At 40.4% G+C, this 24,677-nt stretch overlaps 1 protein-coding gene and 1 long non-coding RNA gene across 2 annotated transcripts in view; one reads left to right on the forward strand and one right to left on the reverse strand.

The window, feature by feature from the left end:
* Window positions 1–7,515, forward strand: part of LOC138167208 (uncharacterized) — a 114,666-nt gene extending 107,151 nt beyond the window's left edge. The window contains exon 3 of the long non-coding RNA XR_011169824.1: window positions 7,296–7,515. This is a non-coding gene — a long non-coding RNA (uncharacterized lncRNA). The remainder of the gene's footprint in view (window positions 1–7,295) is intronic.
* Window positions 7,516–8,983: 1,468 nt separating this feature from the next.
* GP2 (glycoprotein 2) lies at window positions 8,984–24,549 on the reverse strand. Its single transcript, XM_069095973.1, has 10 exons — window positions 24,442–24,549; window positions 21,658–22,098; window positions 21,443–21,559; window positions 18,081–18,292; window positions 15,954–16,102; window positions 14,441–14,686; window positions 14,170–14,332; window positions 13,408–13,489; window positions 11,741–11,788; window positions 8,984–9,506 (listed from the first exon to the last, which is right to left on the reverse strand). Exons 1-10 carry the CDS (start codon window positions 24,512–24,514, stop codon window positions 9,445–9,447), a joined length of 1,593 nt encoding a protein of 530 aa, XP_068952074.1. The 5' UTR covers window positions 24,515–24,549; the 3' UTR covers window positions 8,984–9,444.
* Between the last annotated feature and the right edge of the window lie 128 nt (window positions 24,550–24,677).

Consider the following 24,677-nt stretch of genomic DNA (forward strand, 5'->3'; position numbering starts at 1 on the left):
CATTCTTTGCTTCATTGCATTTGTGTGCCTCTTTTGCATTTGGCACATTCTATTTTCTAAGGTGTTATTTTCTTCTGTATTTTTTGTGCCTCCTTTACCAAGTAATTGACTTTTTTTCATTATTTTCTTGAATCACTCTCATTTGTCTTCCCAATTTTTCCTCTACCTCTCTTACTTGATTTTTAAAATCCCTTCTGAGCTCTTCCATGACCTGAGACCAATTCATATTTTTCTTTTAGGCTTTGGATGCAGGAGTTTTGACTTTGCTGTCTTCTTCTGAAGGTATATTTTGATCTTCCTTGTCACCATAGTCACCTTGTCACTTCTGTGGTCAGAATATTTTTTCTGTTGTTTGCTCATTTTACAACCCATATCTTGACTTCTAACTCTATGCCAAAGTGGGGCTCTGCTTCCCAAATGGAGGGGGCACTGTTCCAAGCTTTAGGTTTTCTTGTGTAGTTGTTTTCAGAAGTAACAGGGACATGTAAGTTTTTGGTTCTTCTGAGATGATATGATCTAGGGAGAGATGTGTTTACTACTCTCCTGTACTGTGCACTGCTTGTGCGTGACCACAAGCACTCTTTTCAAACTTGGAACTGTGACCATGGTCACTGTTTCCCTGTGGCTGTTCTGCTCCTCCTCCTCACACTGGGACTAAGATCCAGGACTGTGACCTTGAGCCAAGTATAGGCAGTGCAATAGAATCCTGCCCCTGGTGCCAGCAAAGGAACCCCTGTAAATCTTCTGACCCATTTCTGATCTCCTTATCATCTGTGGGTAAGGAAACTACCACTGCTACCACTGATTCAGTTACCCAGAGGCCTGATCCTGATTTTCTGGGGCCTCATATGCCCTGGCATGGCCTGTGCTAGACTGCACTCCTCTCTCACCTAGGTATGACATACCTTTCCTACTGACCTTCTAAGTTGACTTGGGCTGGAGAATTGTTTCACTTCATCCTTTTGTGGCTTCTGCCACTTTAAAATTTATTTAGAGTTATTATTTAAAAGTATTTGGAAGAGTTTAAGGGAGAGCTCAGGCAACTCCATGCCTTTACTCTGCCATTTGGGCTCCCCTCAACCATTTTTATAGTAGTTATGATTTCATTTTGTATTGAGGAAAATCCCTTTGCTAATGTAGCTGATCATGCCCTTCATGGATCCCAGAAGGGTAAAGTGATTTTTCTCAGGTCACACAGTCAGTATTTGTCAGAGTTTGGATTTGAACCTAGACTCTTCCTGATATTAAAGCCTGTTGTCTGCCCAGGATGCCTCTCATTATGAAATCAATCTTTTGAAAACATAACAGCTTTTCTCATGTCCTTCTTGTGCACAAAAGCTTTCAGAGTCTCTCCTTTATCTGTAGACCTTGGTATGATGCTATTCTCTCTATGTCTATTGGTCATTAGTCAATGACTTCACATTAGAGTATCAAGAACTAAGTTAAAGACATTTTCAAAATTGCAATTCTCAGTACCTCCTCCCCAACCCCACCCCCACCCCTGCCACTTTCCACTATTTCCACTGTTGCTGCAGAAATGGAAGGGAGCCACAATAGAGCCAAGAACATATAATCTTTCTCATATGGGTTTCTATGGTCAAAGAATATGTCACCAAATGTTGATAAACCTCTCTGTACTTATTTAAGATAGCCCTTGGAAAGAAGATTTGGTCTGTTGCTAGGACCATACGCCAAAACCCTTCTGGCACGGTAGAATTGGCTGAAAGTTATGCTCTACTGGTATGTTTTTGAGAACACAGGGTCAACTCTATGCCATGATGAAGTACTTGAGGTAATACATAATTTCCAGTTTATAGATAATGCAACCGGGACCCATATATGTTAGATAATTTGCTAAAGGTAATCTAGTAAGTGAAATCTTACATAAAAATGAAACAACATCAGTAGGAATGGATGATAGGGGAAATGGGTTTCATTTAATTACTGCTGCTGTCTTATCTGGTTTCCCTTATGATCAAAGGCAAGGATTTGTAAGATGATTGGCCAAGGTTAGGTTAACCTGGTTGGTAGGAAATTGAGAAGAGCTAACTATAGCATCTGGGGGAAGAATTTAAGAGCCCACAAATCCCTCCAGGTGATCTCTTTGATAGGTGATATTTTGAATTTGTCATCTTCTGAGAGGAGCAGCTGATAAGTACCTTTCCTTATTTTTTATTCTCAACAGGGTTAATTCCTTTACTAAGCATAAAAATATATCACAATATTATATCCTGTGGCAAAAGTTATGATTTGACTGGAACTGACTCACCAGTGTTTATGGAGTCCTCATTCAGTCATTACTAAGTCATAAAGCATCTCCAAAGTGTAAGCCTCACTAAGCAGTGAGTAGTGAGGGCAGTATCCCTTGCCATTTTGTAATATTTCACTCCTGTTTTCTTCCCCTGTTGTTCTCATTTCCCCCTGTCCACCTATTCCCAACCATGCTTTGACTTAAATTTTGTCTCTAGCAGATAAACATTCTCTGGACTTTGGACATCTTTTGGACTTTGACTATTAAAGAAAAGGGTTTCAAAAATATTTCACTGTAGCAGTTCCAGTATCTGAGTATAATGATGACTGCCTTTTTGCCTGCATCAGGGAAGAAGGAAATTGGTGAGAGAGAATAGTCATTATGGTAGAAGCAATATCATAAGCCCTCATGTAGGTTAGCATAGGGTTTTTTTTCTTAATGTAATAAAACTGTCTTTTAGTTGGCTTAGGGGACTAATGCTCTCAGACCATTGGCATATTTTCTTGGTTAACTGAAAACAAAAACAGTCAAGTCACAAAGGACTCCATTTCCTTTTTCAGGCTTCCAACCACAGATCAGCTATAGAAGAGCAGTAGTCTGCTGAATGAAAAATATATTCTTGATGAATATTCTTTCCCCTGATTTTTAGTGTCCTCCCCCTAATATGGCTAAGTAAGCCTCCTTTTGTTAGGTGGCCTACAAGCATTTAATGTTATTACAATTTTAAACCATTACAATTTAAAACTATTGAAGGGGGAGGTGGAAAAGCAGGAAGAGGAGGAGGAGAAGAAGAAGATGATGATGATGATGAAGGATGGGGAGGGGGAGGAGGAAGGTGAGGAGGAGTAGAAAGATGAAGAGAAAGAAGACAAGGAAGTGAAGGAAGAATAAAATGAAGAAAAAGAGAGGAAATGAGTAATGAATAAAAGAGAAAGAAAGGAGAGAAAGAAAAGAAGAAGGAAGGAAGGAAGGAAAGAGGGAGGGAAGAAACTTGGGACTTCTTAAATTGTATCACTTTCTGTCATTTAGGAGTACACTTCAGGAAAGAAAATAGGGAGAATAGAAGGAAGGGACATCTAAGAAAAGAAAGGGAAAATTTCTTTGGATTTGCGAATTTTGATTTATTACCATGATATATTAATTACCACCAAGTTCTTCATCAGAAAGTGGGAATCCATACTACTCCTTTTTTTCTAAATTGTATAGTTTTCTGCCACTAAACAGAACAGAGGAGTACACTTCATAGTAGCAACCAGGGCATGATTTCAGGATGAGACACAGTTTTCACGAAGTGTTTTGTATGGGCATGTTCCCACAGCGCCCTCTACTGCCAGACCAGGGCTAAGCCAGTATTGCAAGTCAACTAATGAAAATTAGTAGTCACAAACTCTTGGGGGTCTGGTCATAATAAACTGCCAGGGGAAGAAGGGACCCTAGGAAAGAAAGCTTCTTTGTTAGTCCCTTCCCCCACCTTAGTTCGTTCAAAGAGCACCTGGAACTGAGTGGCAGGAGACATAGCCTAGACCTATTTTTGCCATTATCTAAGTTGCAGGGATGGGCTATACCCATCCAAGTTATAGAACCACATAATTCTAGAAGTCTAAAATCCTCTAGCCCTACTCTTCATCATATAGATGAACAAACTGAAATCCAGATGGGTAAAGTGATTTATCCAAAATTGTACAGTTAGTTGGTACCAGAATCTGGACTATGTGAACTGCCTCACAATCCAATACTCTCCCCCTTACACCATACTTAAAGAAACAAATTTCATCATTTTAAAAATTGGAAATATAATCTCTTCTTTACCTACTTCATGAGATTTTTGTGAAGGGAAAATGAAAGGTCTCATAGGTGTAGTGGACAGAGTCTAGACATAGAGTCAGAAAGACTAGATTTAAATGTCATCTGTAACACAGCTCTGGAAGGCAGGTGATATATAAATTATCCCCTTTTTACAGATTAGGAAAGTTGGGTAAAGAAAAGTTAGGTAACTTGCTGAGGGAAAAGCAGGTGTCTGAGCCAGGATAACACTAAATGAATTAAAAAGATGAATATTGCAAAGGCTATTCTAAAGATTAAATCTTAGGTATTTCTTTTGTTAAAGGGAGAGAGGAAGGGATACCCATGTAAGTCAGTTCAGAAGAAAATGCCTAAAGCACCAACAGGGAGGCAAAATAGTCTATCTGGAGCCATTGTGACATTAAATGGAAAAAAAAACCAGACAAACCACAGGCTCTAGGGTTAGGGGACCTGGGTTTGATTTCTCTCTCTGCCTTTTATCAGCTATCTGACCTGAGGAAAATCACTGGCTATATCTTAGACTCAGCTTTATTATGTATATAAAGGGTTAATAAAAATTTTATTGCCTCTCTTACAGTAGTGCTATGAGGACAGTAGTTTGTAAATCTTCGAGTACTGTAGAAGTTTTAACAGGACTCCCTTTGGAGAGACATCCTGTGTAGTTATTTAGAGAATAACGATGATCTTTAAGTTTGTACTCTGGGTTGCAGTGTTTAGTGACTAGAAAACACACAGATTTGATAGAGTGGAAAGAGTACTGGAATTAGTCAGAGAACCACATCACTTAATATCTGTATGACCTTGGTCCAGTCCTTTGACTCGCTAGACTCGTTTCCTCAACTGTTAAATTAGGTTATTGGGCTACATGATTTTGATCATTCCTTCCAGCTCCTAGAATCTATAAAAGTGTGTTCTTGCTTCTCATAGAGAAACACAAAAAGGATGAAGGAAGTAGCCTTGTCGGCAGTGTGTAACCAACTCCTACCACGGCAGCACCCTACAAAACAGAGGAGCTCTCCCTGGTGCTAGAAACACTGTTTCAGGAATATGCTTCAGGCCTATAATTTAAAATCATAAATCTAGAAGTGGAAGAGACCTTCAGAGGCCATCTCTTACAACCCTCTCATTTTGAAGCTGAAGAAACTTAGGTTAAGTGACTTGCACAGGATCACACAGCTAACAACTTTTTGAGACAGGATTTGAGCCCCTGTCTTGCTGGCTACAAATCCAGCACTTCATACTCTATGTTATTGTTGTCATTATCGTTGCCAGTGCCATTATCATCATAATTATCGTCACCGTTGTCATCATCATCGTCGTTGTTGTTGTTAGAAGGGACTTTCTCAGCTCCTAGCAATCTGAAGGTCTCTTCACTTAAGCATGACTGGGAACCAAGGGAAACATATATATACATAAGCATCATCCCTTATCTTTAGGAATGATACAAAAGGGAGATTTTTTCTGGATCCTGAAAATGATTTGCAGAAGACATGCTAACATCCATGCTGTGACCATGATATGATATCCATTCATCTTTTGTAAGAAGAAGTCTATCAGGCCCTTGTAATAATTCCACTGTGGGAGAAACATTTTAAACCTAAACTCTTGTACAGTGGGAAAAGTCTTGCACTAAAAAGCAGAATTCCAGGTTCTGAGGCTACACCATTTCCATTCTTTGGGTCTCAATTGTCTTATTTGAGAAATGTGGATAATCATATGCCCCTGGTGTATCAGATTCTTGAATCTTAAATCTTCAGTGTCAGATTTCATAATTGACACAGATGATCTTTGGACTGGTCCCCATCCTCAAATTTGACCTACTCCTCCAAAGAAAACAATTCCCTTTTTCCCTACTTGTTTAGGAGAATGAAGCAGGACAGATTGGGGCATCAAGTCCCATCTCAGAAAGTTATTAGTGTGTGATCTTGAACAAGTCTCTCAACATCTCTGAGTCTCAGTTTCCTCATCAATAAAATAAAAGTGTTGGGGTAGCTAGATGGTGCAGTGAATAGAGCATCGGCCCTAGAGTCAGGAGGAACTGAGTTCAAATCCGGCCTCAGACACCTAACACAAACACTAGCCATGTGACCTTGGGCAAGTCACTTAACCCCAATTGCCCTCCCCCCTCCAAAAAAAAAAAAAAAACAAAAGCAAAAATAAATAAATAAGTAAGTGAACTAGCAGTCACCAAAATCCAAGATCCTGTGACTCAGAGATTCAGAAAAGCATGAAAGTCATTGAACTAAAAATCAGGGGATTTGGATTTTCTCCATCTGAAAATGAAGATGTTATGATTTAACCCTCTAACCTTCAAAGGGCCATTAGAAGGAAAATGCTTTGTAAACTGTAAAATACAAAATAAATATGAGCTATTATTCTCTACCACTATCTGTGTCACCTTATGTAAATGAATTCACTTCTCTGAATCTGTTTCCCTCCTTCAGAGTGATAGGTGCCTGAAATCTTTTCTAGTTCTATAATTTTATGAGTCTGTGTTGATGTTATCTGGGGAAGAATCTTTCCAATGCGAGCCAGTAGGTGGCGTTGAGAGAGCAAATAAAACTACATCGGATTCATCCTCAAAGATGCCAGGAATTTGTCCAGGCAAGGTTGGTGTGGGTGAGCTTTGATGGCAGAGTAGGAAGGAACCCACTTATGTTGTGTCCAAGAAAGTCAATTTTTCATCTATTCCCTTCAAGCTTTAGCTTTGGAAATCACAGGGTATATATAAAAGAAAATACCCTTCCTAAATGACAGTGCAAAAAAGTTGAGAAGGCAGAAAAGTGGAATATAGTAGAGTTTTATTCAAAATGACTGGATTTGAATCATCACTCTGTGTGACCTTGGACAAGTCATTTAATCTTTCTAAGGCTGTTTCCTTATCTACAAAATGAGGACATGAAACTAGACAATTTTAAGCCTCTTCCTGCTCTAAATCTAATGCTACATATTGCAAATGCATAAAAGAACTGAAATCACTGTACTTTTATCATTACTCCAAACTTATTGTTATTAGCTTTATGAAGAAAAAAGCTCTGATAACCATAATGACTAAATTGTTAGGAAGCGTTCTATTAATAATGCCACAGCTCTGGCATTCATCTTTTGTAAGAGGAGCTGATGACCTCCTGCAACAATTCTATTGTGGGAAAAATCGCAATAATAATACATTGTATTTGTAGAGTGCTTTATGCTTTTAAAGCCCTTTCATAGGAATTTTCTCATTTGATCTTTTCAACAGTGTTGTAAAGTCTGCTAAGGCAGATCTTAGCCAAATTTGACAGAGGAGGAAGCTGGAAACAACGATGAAGACAGTATGCCTCAAGTTGTACCCTCGCTGGCAATGGAAGATTTGATCCCCTCGCCTTCCTTGGAGGAAAAAAGTGAATTTAATAATGATAGCTAGCACAACCCTGGGATTTAGATGTCATTATTATCTTTTTTTTTTAAAGAAGAGGAAACTAAGACAAATGAGGTTAAATTGGCACCCAAACAGCCAGTTAAGTGACTGAGGGAGGATTTGAATTCAGGTCTTCCTCACTCCACATTCTAAGTTACATCCACTCTACCACCTAATGCCTATTGGGGAATCTTTTTTCAATGGAAAGATGACATAAAGAGAGCAGATGGGGATAGACAAAAGAGGAAAGACATCTGGTGGTTTGAAATTATGTGACCAGGGCAATAAGCATCACAAAAGGCATCACTAGCCACTTCTTCCTTTAGACCAGTGTGGTATGGTCAGAAGAGCATTGAACTTGGAGTTTAAAGAATGAGTTCTTGTTCCAGTCCTGCCACCAATTATGAGACACCCCCGAGCTTCAGTTTCCTCATCTGTAAAATGAATATTATGTTTGCATTACATACCTAATAAGGCTATTTTGGGATTCAAATGAGTTTCTGTTAAATCATTTTGTGGTATATATGTATTCTTTTTTCTTAACTTTTCCCCCCAGAATTTATTTATTTTTAGTTTTTGACATTCATTTCCACAAGATTTTGAGTTCCAAATTTTCTCCTTAAGTCTCCCCTACCCTCCCACCCCAAGATGGCAAGCATACTTATTACCCTTTCCGCCAGTCTGCTCTCTCTTCTATCCCCCCGCTCCTCCTTATTCTCTTCCCTCTTACTTTCTTATAGGGCAAGATAGATTTCTATACCCCATTGCCTGTATATCTTATTTCCCAGTTGCATGTAATATATATATATATATATATGTATTCTTAATATTGTTGTTATAAACCATCTAGTGACAGAAGATGATGTTGTAGTGAGTCATTTCCACCCCTACCCCCCATTAGATCTCAGCTTTTAAGCAATTATTTCCAGATGTTTCCTCCCACCAGAGAAATGGAATTTGTGTCCAGGAGCATCACATTGGATTGCGTCAACTTTTCCTGGGACCCAGAAAGTTCTTGGTAGAACAATCAGGATGCCGCATATGTAACATAGTATTTAGAGCAAGAATAGATTTTATAATAATTTAGTTTCATGTCCTCATTTTATAAATAAGGAAACTGAGACTTGGAGAGAGAAAATTATTTGCCCAAGGTCACATAGAGTGAAAAGTTAAATCTAGTAACTTCAAATACAATACCACTACATTCTACTTCTGTTTTCCCTCTTTAGGAGGTTTGAGAGCAATGAACACTGCCCATACAGGCCACCTGGGTCACATGCTTGATTAATGTTTATTAAAACTGTCTCTAGAACCAGGCTGGATTCCACTTTGGTGACTGCTTAGTACTCTATAGTCTTATTACCCAGAATCAGAAATTATAGGTGGCAGTGAGGGGTTTGGGAGGGTGATTCATTGGCTTCCTCAGCTCTAGCCTCCATCATCACTTAACACCTCAGGTTAAGGACATTTCATAGTGTGACGTAGATGGGGATGCCTCTTAGAGAACTGACCCATTACTTCACACTTAGATATCTGCATCCATAACCAAGCAGCTCTAGTCAATAAGGCAGTCTGCCTCCCCCTCTACTGGGGCCAAGAACTGACATAAGAGGACCCTTGTATCGTTCCTAGATGCAGGACCACGTTGAGATAAAGACTTAGTCTTGCTTGCAGATTCTTCATACCATGCCAGCCACCTAAAGGACCCTCTTTAAAGGTTCTTCCATACTGCTGGGTGAGGCACAGACCAAAATAGGTATATAAGGTCCCTAGTTGAAAGCTATTCCTCTGAAAGAGAAATATGATAAAAGCACTACTTGTGTTAATTTTTTAAAGAGATACTACATACTTGCCCCTACTTTATAACTATTACTAAATCATATTCTCTCCTTGTTCTTTGGAGAGTTAAAAGGCAATGTCTGAGATGTGCAAGCTTCCTTTGATAGAAGAGAGTACATTCCTGTAGCCAAGGACATGATACCTGGCTAGATTAATGGAACAGCAAAATCCCAAGGACAGACAGCAACAGCCCAGGCCAGATCATTAGGAATCCTGAAACATAAAAGAGAAAATGTTAAGTTATGTTCCTCTGATCTCGGGCTTTGATGGTGTGGTGAGGGCTGCCATCAAACCCAAGCTAGATTCCCCCTTTTCACTGCACTGGGGTAGAAGAGGAAGAACTTGCCTTCTGAATAGACTTCAAACAACAAGGAAGAATACAGCCAGTCTGGCTGTGGTCACTGAGGACTACATGAGACCCTCTCTCTATGCACATCATCTGTATTTGCATATCTCCCTCCTACTTACTAGCCTTGTCATTTGTAAAGCTATACCATATGGTGCAGCTAGGTGGTGCAATGGACATAGTGCTCAGGAAGACTTCTTGAGTTTAAATCTTGCCTCAGAGGCTCACCAACTAGCTAGTTGGTCACTAGCTCACTAGTGACCCTGGGCAAGTCACTTAACCCTGCTTGTCTCAGTTTTCTCATTTGTAAAATGAGCTGGAGAAGGAAATGGCAAATCACTCTAGTACCTTTGCCGAGAAAACCCCAAATGGGGTCATGAAGAGTCAAGCACAACTGAAATGACTGAAAAACAATAATGTTGTGTGCTGTTGTGACCTTTCTTCGCCTGGGAGTTAGTGTTCTACAATGGGTAGAAAGCTAACCTCAGGGTCAGGAAGACCTAGTTCAAGTCCTGTTTGTGACATATACTAGCTGTTTGACTATGGGTGAGTCACTTAACCTCTCAATGACTTAGACAACTCTCTAAGACTATAAATTGAATAGAAGATGCTGACACTGAGAAAATGATGGTTTTGTGATTCCTCTTCACCCCCACTCCTGCTCTCTCACACCTACTTGTGTTATTACCTTCATTATACAAATAAGAAAACTGAGACTTCAAGAAGTAAAGGCAGTAACCCAAGTCCATCGGTTAGTTAATGGCAGAGCTAGGACTAGCATATGTGTCTCATGACTCCTAAATCCAGTGCCTTTCACCCACACACATAGACACCCTATTTCTCATCTCTTTGTAATCTCACTCTCTCTTCTACTTTCTTCTTCATATAACCTTGCTGCCTATAATTTAATTGCAATAATGAGAGAGACAGAGCTAAAGAGAGAGGGAGACAGGGGAGAGAGCCTAAAGCAAGGGTTTTTAACATGGGGTCTATGACATTGGTTTCATCATCATCGTCGTCGTCATTACTTTAACGATTATATTTCAATATCACTGATTCCTTTTGTATTCCTACAAATTTTATTTGGTATATTTAACAACATTCTTCTAAGAAGGGGCCCATAGGCTTCACCAAAATGTCCAAGGGATCCATGACACAAAAAGATCAAGAGTGCTTGGCTTAGAAGGAAACCAGAAATCATCCAGTGTAACCCTCTAGTTTTACAGGTGAGAAAACTAAAGTCCGGAATGGAGAGAAGGCTTGTCCAGTGTCATACAGCTAGTGAGTAGCTGCGTTTTGAGCGAAGCCCAGCTCCCCTCTCCTTCACTCCTCTTCTTACTATACCATATGCCTTTGTCTACTCAGTCCCTTTGACTTGTGGCTATACCAATAGCCCAGTCTATTGAGAAGATTCTTCTGACTTTAAAGATCTCCAGAGAAGGGGATTCCAAAATCAGTCATCCATTCCAAGTTTTGACCATTGTTTTTATGGAATAATATTGTCTAAGTTGTTTTGGATGTATCCTCTGTTAAGCATGATGTACTGGCAAATTGCCATCTTGGTACACTTGTTTAGTGATTTTTTGTTGTTCAGACATTCAGTCCTATCTGACTCTTTGTGATCCCAAGCATAGCATGCCAATACTGTTCATGGAGTTTTCTTGGCAAAGATACTAGAATGGTTTGCCATTTCTTTCTCCAGTGGATTAAGACAAACAGTAGTTAAGTGACTTGCCCAGAGTCACATAGCTGGTAAGTGTCCAAGGCCAGTTTGAACTCAGGTCTTCCTGACTCCAGGCCCAGAGTTCTATACACTGAGTCACGTAGCTGCTGTGACAATTTTTGTTGTATTCTAATTGTATGGCTTATGGTTGAGGTGGTTCCAGGCTTCCTTATATCTGTATTCCTTACTATAGCTTATTTTCTGGGGCAAAAACCAAGCAAGAGAGATAAAAGGAGGAAGGACTGAGATAGAGAACTAATTAAATCTGTGTAACTGCTAGAAGGAGAAAGTGATGAAAAGGAATGAAGGGAGGGAGGGAGGAAGAGAAAAGGGAAGCAAGGGAGAGAGGGGGGAGGGAAGGCAAAAGGAATAACTTACCTAAGGGGGTGGTGCCTCCACTTCTGACAGGAACAGATGGGGAATCTACTAATAAGAACATAAAGATGAATGTCCTATCAGCCAAGCTCCTGCAACCCTTGAGTCATCCTACTTCTGAAGAGTAACAATGTCAAAAATGATGGAGAAATGAAGGGCTTATCACATTTAGATCTCAACAGGAGGGAAGGACAGCTCAAAGCTTCAAAACAGAACCTACTCAGAGAAACCACCTGTTGTCTCCTTCCTTTCCCTGCCCTCAAGTGTTCTTTCTGATACGTAGTAATGAAAAACCATTCCCACTCACCCCATGTAGTGCTCGGCTGCCTGATCTTGCCACTTCAGCAACATTCCTTGTATTCCACTTTCTCTCTTCTCAGACCCTATCCTAGTTCAGACCTTAATTATTTTCTACCTGGACTATGACAATAGCCTTCTAATTGAACTTGTTGCCTCCAATCTCTCCCCATTCTCCAATTCATTCTCCTCCACAGAGTCAACAAAGTCATCTTCCTAAAGATTTAAAAAGCAAGTCTGACCAAGTCACACCTCAGCTCAATAAACTCCAGGGGTTCCCTGTTATTTCAAGGACCAAATAGAAACTCTTTTGCTAATCCTCAACTCACTTTTCCAGTCATGGAAAAGTTTACTGTCTAATAAACACACAACTCCCCTTCATACTTAACCAAATTGAACTTCTTACTGTTACTTCAACATAATCCTCCATTTCCATCTCTACCTTTGCACACTTATACATAATACTCCATTTCTATTTCTGCCTTTTTCTGTCATTCCCAGAATGCACTCCTTACCTCTGCCTCTTAGAATCCTTAGTGTCCTTCAGTGCTCAGCTCAGACAGGACCTCTTAAGTGAAGCCTTTACTCATTCCCCAACTCTGCCTGAGCTGCTAGTACCCTTACCACAACCCCTTCCAAAAAATTACAAAATTCCCTTGTATCTATTTTATATGTAACTCTATATGAATACATTGTTGTCATTCCTCCCTCCCCCACTAGACTGCACGCTCTTTGAGGGCAGGGACTGTTTCACTTTTATCACTGTATCCCAATACCTAACACGATCCCTGACACATACAGGAGGCTTAATAGTCATCTGTTGATTGATTAACAAGTAAAGGATAAGGCATGGAACATGGGGAGGTGAGTTAGTCCAAAAAATTATTTTTTTAATAAAAAAACTAAGCTCAACCAGTACACATATTAAGGTAAAGCTGGTGGGACTGTATCCCCCCCAACATACATCTACTCCCTCAATATGCAATATGCTTATTGCCTTTTCTTGTCTTCTTTCACCCTTTAAAGCTGATCTTATTTCAAGCTGTGCTCCATCAATCAATATTTCTCACTTCTTCTCCACCCAATAACATGTTGAGGTTCATCTATCCTTATTTTCACCCTGATCCCCATTTGAGCTCACTCCCATCTCTCCTTTCTCTCTTAATGACATTTCCTCACCACCTATTCATTTCCCAAACTCTTCCCATGTATTCCCCACCCCCTCCACCTTAGAACTGAAAGTGTTCTCTCCAAGGTCACCAATAATATCCTAATCACCAAAATCCATTAACCAAATAGAAAGATAATTGAATCTTTCCTCCAAGGATGTTATTGATGACCACACACTCTCATCATCATTATGTTCTTTTTACCTCTCCGGGCAATAGGTCCCAAATCCATAACATAAGCTGGGTTGATAGTAATTTCACTGCGGTGTTGAATTCCAGAGCAAGACTGTTAGAGTGAAAAATTCCCATCAGACAAGTTTCTAACTGGAGATTTCCAACTAACACAAGCCCCTACTAACTTTGGAATCACTCATACTTTCTGTATTTCTTCCATCATACAGAATATCATCATTCAGTTTCCCTTTTCTACCTTTCCTTTGTCCTGATCCAGATATCCCTGAATTCTGTTTATATAGTGTCTTTGTCTGAAGTGTTATCTTTATCAGTCCCCATTTTTTTGTATCAGATTTAGACTCTTAGGCCCTCCAGACCATTCCCCCAATCCATTCCATGACACATGATTTCCTTTACCTCCCTACTTTTCCCATCCACTCTCTTCAAGCAAGCAAATTTTCTCCCAGCTTTGATTCTCATCTCCCATTTCCAAATTTTCCCCCTCTTCTGAGTTGCCATAAATTTTGAATGAAATGTACATTTTCCCTTTGCTTGACACTGGTACTTCCCCACAGACAGTGTCCTTGATTTAGTGGGACAGGCTAAGGTAACTTCTTCTCTGCTCCTCAGTAATCTCTTTAAAAAAAAAATCTCAGCCTGAAATGGAGTGAAAAACACCCAAAGAAAATCGTTATCCTAAGCTATTTTAGATAGTATGATTTGTATAGCTTATAAATGCACACTGATTATAGGCACTACAGAAGAATTCAATCATATTCAAGAAGCACTTACTGGACGACATTGTTCTTTGACATTGTCACAGAGATGAACTTCACAGTGCAGGTAGACAAGGTCATGATTTCCAGCAAACATAAACACTTGAACTGAAAAGCGACCTTCTGTAGACACCCCATTCTCCTCCACTCTGATGGTTGAGTCATATAGGTTTGGGCAGCTGTGAGGGTGACAGTGGTAGGGTTATCCTTCTAGGAGGACTCAGATGGCCCAGGTCCTGTGACTGAAATTTAGTTTTGCCCCTGGGCACATACTGAGTGGCAAATACCTGTTCCTAATGATGAAATACTTCAAGGGATCAGTTGGATCTTTAGTGGGTGTGGCATAGCAGTTCTTCATCAGTAGGTTGAACTTGGAGGTATCTCCTTGATATAAAATGGCACCCACATAGAGCACAGATTCAACAGACAATACAGCAGTGGAACCTTCATAAGGGGAGGTGTAATTCTGGTCTTGGAAGAGAGCCATTCTCACTAGGAATTTTCCTGAGCCAGTGGCACTAATGTTCAGAGCACTGGAACAAGACCATAATGGTAGAAATATCAGCCTTTTACCTTTCATTCATTCATTCAACAAATATTTATTAAAAGCCAAGTGTGCAAAGCACTGTGATAAGTGATAAGGAACACACCTCACTTAGACAATACAATATCAATGCCCTGGAGCTTACAGTCAATGGGGTTGAGCCACAAAGACAACTATAACATGCATCATTGTATGACAGGGGCATTAGTGATAAGCAACAAAATTGATGTGAAAAGTGCAGGGAAGGGGTACCAACTAGAGGGGAATAACAATGAACTATCCTCAGGATTTATGAAATATAAGCAGTTATCTTCAATGGCAAAACCACATTTGAATCTAAGGTTTTATGAGTTTGATCTCTTTATGGGCTAATTAGCCTTGACCTACTTCCCCTCCACATACACCTTTCCAATCTCCTTACTCCTTATACACTCTCCACACACATATTCCCTGATCCAGTGGCCCTGGCCTCCTTGCTGTTCCATAAACACTCTTACCTCAGAGCTCTGAGCATTTTCACTAGCTGTCCTCCATGCCCTCCTTCTTCATCACTACTTCTTGATTTTCCCGGCTTCCTTCGAGTCCCAGCTAAAATTGCACCTTTTATGGGAAACCTTTTCCAGTCCCTCATAATTTCAGTGCCTTCCTTCTTTTGATGATTTTCCATTTATCCCATATATTGTTTGCTACCATCCCATTAAAGTATGAGCTACTCAGGAGCAGTGGTTGGCTTTTGCCTTCCTTTGTAACTCTAGCACTTAGCACTGTGCCTGGAACATGATGGGCACTTAATCTATTCCATAACACAGGGTGTTTCCTCAATCCTAATCAAGATAAAATGGGTACAAATGGATTGCCATATATAAGTGAAAAAAATGACATGACTATTGTAAACACAAATGATCCCTGACTCATATTCTCTTGACAGTGGATCAGTGGTTATATTCTTTTTTTTTCTTTTTGGAGAGGGGAAGGCAGGGCAATTGGGATTAAGTGACTTGCCCAAGGTCACGTGGTAAGTGTTAAGTGTCTGAGGCTGGATTTGAACTCAGGTCCTCCTGACTCCAGGGCTGGTGCTCTATTCACTAAGCCAGGTAGCCTTATATTCTTGTAACCAATGGTTATATTCTTGTAACCAGAGAAGATGAGGATATACGAATGCCATCCATACTACACACATGCTCCGTGCTGTAAATTGCAATTGCAAATATTGATACATTGCACCATTAACTAAGGCATCTCTTCCAGTGTTATACCTGACAATGGGCTTTGTGGCTGTTTGGAGGCTGACTTTCATATCCAGGGGGTAGGCACACTGAAAGGCAATGTTGAAAATGTTGTCTCTGATGATGAGCTGGTTGGCCAAGGTCAGAGAATTTTTGTAAATAGCATGAGTTGCATTTCTCTTGGAGAAAAAAAGAAATATTCTAGGTTATTAGCCTTACTTTTAGACAAACAAAATAGCTTCAGCATATCTCAAATACTGTCCTTTAGGTACCTTCACTGGCTATCACAATAGTGGTTTCTCCTTTAAAAATTGGCATATATGGGGTGGCTAGGTGGTGCAGTGAATAGAGCACAAGCCCTGGAGTCAGGAGGACCTGAGTTTAAATCAGGTCTCAGACACTTGACACAATTACTAGCCATGTGACTTTGTGCAAGTCACTTAACCCCCAAATACCCTCCAAAAAAAAAAAAGCAAAATAAAATTGGCATATATTAGTTTTTATGTCTCCGTCTTGAAAGAGTAACACCTTACCACACCCTCTGTCCCCACCATCACATACACACATGTGTGTACATGCATGTTTTTAAACATACATGTATATATAATATATGTATGTATGTTCACTTATCTGAAGAGGAAACAGGAAGTTCCCAAGAAGTATTTAAGGCAAAATTCATTTTACTTGATTTAAATTTTTTAAAAAATACATCTATACTATTTGGTATTTTTAGGGGGCATTATAAAATCCAACCAGTAAAAGAACATCATAGTTCCTCAAAGGGCTGAGAATCATTATTATTGTTTATGATTATTGTCATTTTCATCATCACTGAATGGTGATGATGGATTTTTGAGTTAGAGGTTACCTTCCAAATCATCTGGTTTCTTTAATAATTTATGAAACCATGTCATAGCTAGAACTAGAACCTATGCTTCTTGACTCATGTTGTTGTTGAGTAATTTTTGACTCTTTGTTTGGGATTTTCTTGGCAGAGATAATGAATTGGTTTGTCCTTTTCTTCTCCAGTTCACTTTATGGATGAGGAAACTGAGGCTCGGTTAAGTGACTTGCCCAGGGTTACACAGCTAGGAAGTGTCTGAGGCCAGATTTGAACTCAGGAAGAAGAGTCACATTGACTGCAAGCCTGGCACTCTATCCATCGTACCATCTAGCTCATTCACTATTCCCTCCATAATTTGGATTTTTCTGTGAGTATATTCTCATCCTACTGTTTTGCATTGAAGTGTCCATTCTCAGAAATTCAACTTTGAAGGGCATCAGTGTTGTTTGTGGGGATGGGATGAATTTAATTCTAGATGGACTCCACATATCCCTTAAAGTTCTCTGGGTCTTCCAGGGCTAAATGTGGGGTGAAAATTTCTACATTTTGATCACCTAGTGATTAGGTCTTTATTAAATGAGATGATCTATGTAAAACAGAAATGTTAGCAATTTAGAGGTCTGCTGGAAATAGTTCAACCAGTGAGAAATCTGGTTGTTAAATTTTGAATGTGAGCATTTATTCCTCTGAAATTCCAAACACTATAAATCAAGGTTTAAATTATTATTTTGTTCATTGTTTAGACTTAAAAATGGAGAAAATATTAATAATGCAGTTTCAACTCCACAGTATGTCAAACATGCTCCTCCCCACAAGAGATCTTGTTGTAAAACATTTATCAGCACATATTATTATCATTGCCATCCTAGTTCAAGATAATGCAACCCAACCAAGGTTGGATGGCAAGCTTTAGAATGTCCCTAGAAACACTCTGTTGACAAGAACTGGATTTCACTTACTAGCTGTGTGACCTTGGGCAAGTCACTTAACCCCAATTGCCTTGCCTTTCCCCCTCAAAAAAAAGGAAGTGGGTTAGTTTAAGCTCATAAAGACCTCACTCATGACAGGATTAACAAAGGTAAGGGTTATTTACTCTTTCCCCCAATAGAGAATTGACATTACAATCTGGCATGGCAAATCCAAATCCTAGATTGTCATCCAACATGTTTTTAATAGGTACTAGAGTGTGGGAGGTGGTGGTGGAGGTTGTCATTGCAAATTTTTAAAATAGAATATTGTTGTCTTGGGGAAGATAGGAAACATCGATTCTGGCCTTTTGATTTCTTTCTCTCTTATTGTTGAACTAAGCTTACCTCCAGAGTTGTTCCACATGCTCCAGCCAGTGTTAGGGTCACCACCAACAGCTTGTTGTTCTCATCTAATTTCAAAAACCTGCTGCAGTTCTTGTCTTTGAGATAGGCAAATATCTCTCCAGTATACCCCAAGCTCTCCAGCTGGCACTTGTCCAGAGATAGCTTGATGTCATTGGCTCCACATTTCAGTAGAGGGCGCAAGTTGGCAATATCTAAAAAGCCACCAGATACGCCAGTCAATAAAATCATTCAATAAACATTTGTTAACCACCTATCATATTCTGGGAACTTGTGCTAAGCAATGGGATACAAAGAAAGGTAAAGGATAGCCACTGCTCTCAAGGAGCTTCCCAGTCTAATGGGGGAGACAATACGCAAACAGTTATGTACAAACCAACTATATCCAGGATAAATTGGAACTAGCTCACAGAGAAGAGCTGCTAGAAATAAGGGAGAGCAGGAAAGGTTTACTGTGGAAAGTAAGGTTTTTGATGGATTTTGAAAGACGTCAGAGAAGGCAAGAGGTAGACATGAAGAGTTAGAGATTTCCACGCGTGAGGAACAAACAGCCAGTGAAAATGCTCCTTCCCAGAGTCAGGAGTTTGAATGTCTTGTGAGAATACAATCGTCCTACATTGGAATTTGAAATCAGGAAGTGGGCAAATGGACGTAGAATCTTAGGATTACAGACTTAGACCTAGAAAGGGGCCTCTTAGGTCATCTAAGAGTCTTCTATGGCAACCTTCCCATTTTGCAGATGAGTAAACTGAGACTCAGTAGCTTGTCTAAGATCATCACACAGGTGGTTAAGATTTGAACCCACATCTTCCAGCTCCAAATTCTGTGCTCTTTCTACTGCTCCATGCTTTGCAATAAAGTAATTGACAGCATAAATAAAAATAAGCACTTGTGTCATCTTACTGGGAAACATGGGGAAAAGAGTATCCTCAATAAAACCTGCTGCTCTTTTTTTCTTACAAAATGAAAAGGGGGCAGTTAGGTGGCACAGTGGATATAGTGACAGGCTTGGGTTCAAGAAGATTCCTCTCCATGAGTTCAAATCTGGCCTCAGATAACTTACTAGTTGTGTGACCCTGGGCAAGTCACTTAACTCTGCTTGCTTCAGTTTCTCATCTGTAAATTTTACTAGAGAAGGAAATGGCAAACCACTCCAATATCTTTGCCAATAAAACCCCAAATGGGGTCATGAAAAATAGGACACAACTTAGCAACAACAAAAACAAAACGAAAAAGCTGGCTTTAAGCCTTCACTTTGAAGGCTTTTTTTAATCTTTGACAAAACAAATACTTTTTAGGCCATGGAGAGCAGGGGAATTTCTGGAACTTAGCACAAATGCATTGGTAAGACCACATCAGACTTAGAAAGTTAGGGAAGCTTCTACCCTCAACATACTGACAAAGGTGAGGGATAAGGGAGCAAAAAAGAGATTGGATAAACCTGATACTAGTCAGGCTAAATTCCAGAGCAATGACCAAGCAAAACGAGGGTGTCCAGGCATCATGGCTTCCCTCATGTGGTTGCTCTCCAGCTTTTCAATGTTCTTTCAATCAACAATTAATCAAGTAATATTAAGAATCAATGGGAGCCCAAAGGAGCTGTAAGCACACTGAGGACAGGACTTGTTTCACTTTTGTCTTGGCTCTCCCTACACCCAGCCCAGCTCCTGGCATATAGTAGAACTCTAATAAATCGCTTGTCGATTGACTAATTTAAAGGACATTGAGAATCTGGAGAGTGTTCAAGGAAGGGAAACCGTCTTCCTCATTTTGCTCTAGGTCAGTGTTGGTAGAGCTTGTGGCTTGGCTGCACATTCATGCAGAATATATATGTATTATTTTTGTATCTCTAGTACCCTAGCACAGTACGCAGAACTGTGTTTAATGGTGTTTAATAAATGCTTATTGAATTGAAATGCATATATCGGTAGGGAGCAAGTGATGGTGGGAGTTGCAAAATTGGATTAGGTCTAATATAGCTTCCCTCAATTGTGGGAATGGTTGAACTTGCCTCTGGGTTTCTCTTTTGGAAGGTCTCGGGTGGGGGGAGTACAAATGTTAAAACGATTTATCTAAAAGCACAGGTTTGACCATGACACCCCCACTACTCAATAAACTTTGCTAGTGCCCCATTGCCTCTAGGATAAAACACAAAAATGCTCTGTTTGTCATTTAAGGTCCATCACAACTTGATACTTCCTATTTTTTCCCTAACTTTCCACATTTTACTCATCTCCATGCACTCTATGATTTAACTAATCTCCTGTTCACACACCCTCCATCTCCCAAATAAGTTCCTATGTACTGCCCCTTCTCCATACCTAGAATCATCTCTCTCTCTGTCTCACTCTCTCTCACTCCCTCTGTCTCTGTCTCTCTCTGTCTCTGTCTCTCTGTGTCTCTGTCTCTGTCTCTGTCTCTCTCTGTCTCTCTCTCTGTCTCTCTCCCTCTCACCCCCCAATCCTCTCACTGCCTCTTAGCTTCCCTAGTTTCCTTAAAACTCAACTCAAATTTCACCTCCTATGAAAAGCCTTTCTGGGTCATTCTTTCTTCCTCCCCAAACAACATCCCTGCCTCCTCTCCAGTGCCTTCTCTCTGAGATTGCCTTCTATCTATCCTGTAAGTGGTATAATAGCTAGAGTTCAAATCTAGTTTCAGACACTTAGTACCTTTGTGAGCCTGGGGGGCATCTATGTGGCACAGTGGATGGAGGACTCATCTTCCTGAGTTTCAATCTGGCCTCAGACCCTTAACTAGCTATGTGACCCTGGGCAAGTCACTTAACCCTGTTTACCTCAGTTTCCTCATTTGGAAAATGATCTGGAGAGACAAACCTCTCCAGTATCTTTGTCATGAGCCCCGAAAGGGGTCCTGAAGAGTCAGACACAGCTGAAAACAACCAGCGACAACAAATGTAATCCCGGGCAAGTCTGTCACCTAACTTTCAACCTGTTTCTTCTTCTTTAAAACAAGGATAGTAATAGAAACTACCTCACAGGGTTATTGTGAGGACTGGATGATATAATATGTGTAAGTGGTATATAAATATTTTCAGTATTTGCCAAGTTATTTACTTGTTGTGAATGTGAGCTCCTTGGGGACAGGAACAGCATTTTCTAGCTCTTAGCCTAGAGTCTGGCACATAGCATACACTTAATAAGAGCTTGTTACCTGACAGATAGATGAATCTATCTTGCTTTGACCCCAAACTATACTAAGTTATGCCCCACCCCCACTCTTTCCAACAACTACTTCCTTCCCATTCATAGTCTACAGCTTCAGCCTATACCCAGTATGAACAAAGAACATTGGATCCCTACCAGTCTTCCCATACTTGTACCTACCAGAAATGTTGTCTTTTCTGCAGTGACAGCCCCAGGTGCCATTGACAAGTTGGCATTCCTCTTGGGGGGAACAGTCGAGATCACATACTGGATCAATTATGTCAGTAGTGTTGGGGTCTACAGTGGGTGGGGAGAAGAAAAGGAGGTCAAACAGAGAGGTTCATGAGCCACACATTAGCAAGAAACCCAGCATACCTCAATTCCCAGCTCCTCACCTGTACAATATGCCAGATCACACTCAGGAGTTGTATTTAGCTTGTAGACATAGAATCCACCTGTACAAGCCTTCACCTTCACCACTGTGTTCCACAGGCAACAATTATTACTCCAGTGAGCACAGGCTCTGAGACTAACAATGCCTTCCTCTTTTGACGGGTGGGTCCCATTCAGCCACAAAGGGGCATCTGTGCCACATCTATTGACTGGCACACACTTCTCTGGCATCCTTACCCCACCGGGACCTGAAAATCGATACCAGCCTTCTTTATCATTGTCACATGCCTTCTGGTTATTCCTTTGGTCCAAGCTTCTCCAGTCCTCAACAAGCGTGGTATAGTTATCACAGGGATCAGAACACACATGGGCTGCAGGTGTCCCTTCCTCTCCACAGTCTAAGCCCAGTCCATAGGAACTAGGTAAGAGAGTGTTTGCCGGACCTAATGGAGTGAGAAAAGCGGTTCATGTTAATTTTTTTTTAATGACTGGTTGGTATAAGGCTAGCTGGCTAACCTTTCTTGATTCCTCTTGCCTCCAATTGCTAGTAATCCTTTTTTCCAAACTACTTTGTGTTTTGAATTTATTTGCATTTTTCTCTTTATATTTATTCTGTATATACTTATTCTTATCTTTCCTTCCCCCCACCTCCACCCTCATTACAAGGGAAGCTTTTAGTGAGTAGATTTTGTTGTCCTCTTTGTATTTTTTATCCTCTGTGTCTAGTGCAGCGCCTGGCTCATGATAAATGCTTGTTGAGAGACTTTGCTGTCTGTTGTACGTTAACCCTCTTTTGATGCAACAGCCATCAGCTAAATAAACATGGAGTTGAGAATAGAATTTGCAGGACAGCCATGACCAACTGACCTTAGAGTCAGAGCCTCCATTGTAATGAAATTACTACATAAGAGGTAACAAGGTGGAGTGGAGGGGAAAAGGGGGGAAAAAACCTTTGCCGTTTGTTACACTTACTTTATGGAGGTGGCCACACCTGTGATTTCACTGGAACAAGATAATAGGAGTAGGGAACCTGTGGCCTCAAGGCCACACGTAGCCACAAGGATGCAGGTTCCCCACTCCAATAAGAAATTCCTTGGAGTAATCTAGATTGGAACCATTTTTTCTGAAGTATATTAGGGGGTCTCCTGGGCCCATTGAGAGGTTGTGATTTGCTCATGATTTCATAGGTCAATGCTGTCAAAGGTGGGCTTCAATGCAGGTCTTCTTGTTCCAAGGCCTGCTCTCTGACTGTTATGCCATGTTGTCTTACTTTATACTTATTTAGTATATAATTATCTGTGTGATATTGAGAAAGTCACTTTACCTCTATGGACCTCAATTTCCTTGTCTTGAAATGATGGATTTGGAGGAGGGTAGAAGGAAGAGAACAAACATTTATTAATTGCCCATGATGTGCCAGACACTGATAAGTGCTTTACAAATACTATCTTTCAGCTCTAAATCCTATGATTCTTCTTTTCAATCTATTGGCCAGTTTATATATAAAGATATAAGCATATCTTTAGTCAGCAGAGTCTGCATAGGGAGGACTAGAATCTGAAACTCTTAGAACTAGAAGGAACCCTTAGGCGATCTAATACAATCTCCTATTTTAAAGAATAGCAAACTGAAACTCCAGATGTCAGAGTGACTTGTCCAGAAAGTTAGTAACAAAGCTAGGAATCAGAACCCAGCTCTCCTGAGACCTAGCCCACTAATTCTTTCCAATGTGCCATAGTATTTCCTAATATAAATAAAAAGAAGCACTTTTCAGAGACAATACTAAAAAGATTGAACTCAATACCACCATCCTGAATCTACCCTGCCTTTACCCCCACAGATAGCATAGGATGAAAACATGGATGAGTTAAAGAAAGGTTTAAGTAAAGGGCAGGGAACCTGCCGCCTCAAGGCCACATATGGCCTTCCAGGTCCTTGGGTGCAGCCTTTTGATTTGAGTTCAGGTTTTGCAGAACAAATTCTTTTATTAAAGGGATTTGTTCTGTGAAGTTTGGGTTCAGTCAAAGGGTCACTCTTGAGAACCTAGAGTGGTGGTCTCAAGGCTGAATTTTCCCTACCCCTGGTTAGGCAAACTAATGGATGCTGGAAAAATTGTGGAGATATTCATGAAGGCTAGTAAAACTTAGGGTTTAGTATTATCATCAGCATTATAGAGTCAAAAGATGCCTTAATATGGGCAGTTAGGAGGCACAGTGAATAGAACACCGGCCTAGAGTCAGGAAGACGTGAGTTCAAATTCTGCCTTAGACACTTGACACACTTACTAGCTATGTGACCTTGGGCAAGTCACTTAACCCCAATGGTTTTGCCTTCCCCCCTCAAGAAAAAAAAGGGGAGACCTTAATGAAGACTGAACACCCAGGCAGATTCAGGATTAGAACACAGGCCTTCTGACTCCCTAGTCATTGTTCTTCTTACTACATCATTCAAAGACTAATTATCTATCTTGCCTTTTGGAGTGTTCATTACCCTTCCTCCCCAGGTTAAAGCCTCCTACTTCCTGTACTTTTAGGAGTCACTTTAAAGACCTATCCATGGAGTTAAATAAACAGCTGTGTCATATGTCTCTTAATCAGCATCTGAGGATCACTCAGGGAACTAGTTTGATGTCCATAAGCAAATTTTAGTCCACGGTTTTCCACTATCCATGGTAGTAATCTGCTGCCCCTGGTCTTCCCATACCCACTTCCCTCTCCCACCCTAACCAAGTTTGCTATATTGTTCTATTGGTACTAGAGAAACCCAAGACACCAGGTAACACTCACCCTTCTGGGATGCAAATACAAAAGCGAAAAAGTAGTAGGTGCAGGCCACAAGGAGGAGGTGGACCCGCTTCATCCTGACCTCTGAAGTGTCTTCTGCTGCCACAGCACTGGGAGTCTTTGTATAGCTGTGGGGGAAAAGCACCAAGGTAAAGGGAAGTTCAAGAAAGCAACATGTTATTGTTGGTCATGTGACAGGCCCTGCAAATCGACTCCCTCTAGAAATTGAACTCCTTCCA

Source organism: Petaurus breviceps, unplaced genomic scaffold, assembly GCF_028583685.1.
Source record: "Petaurus breviceps papuanus isolate PSGF00001 unplaced genomic scaffold, PetGlider_PUasm1.0 229, whole genome shotgun sequence".
NCBI lineage: Eukaryota > Metazoa > Chordata > Mammalia > Diprotodontia > Petauridae > Petaurus > Petaurus breviceps.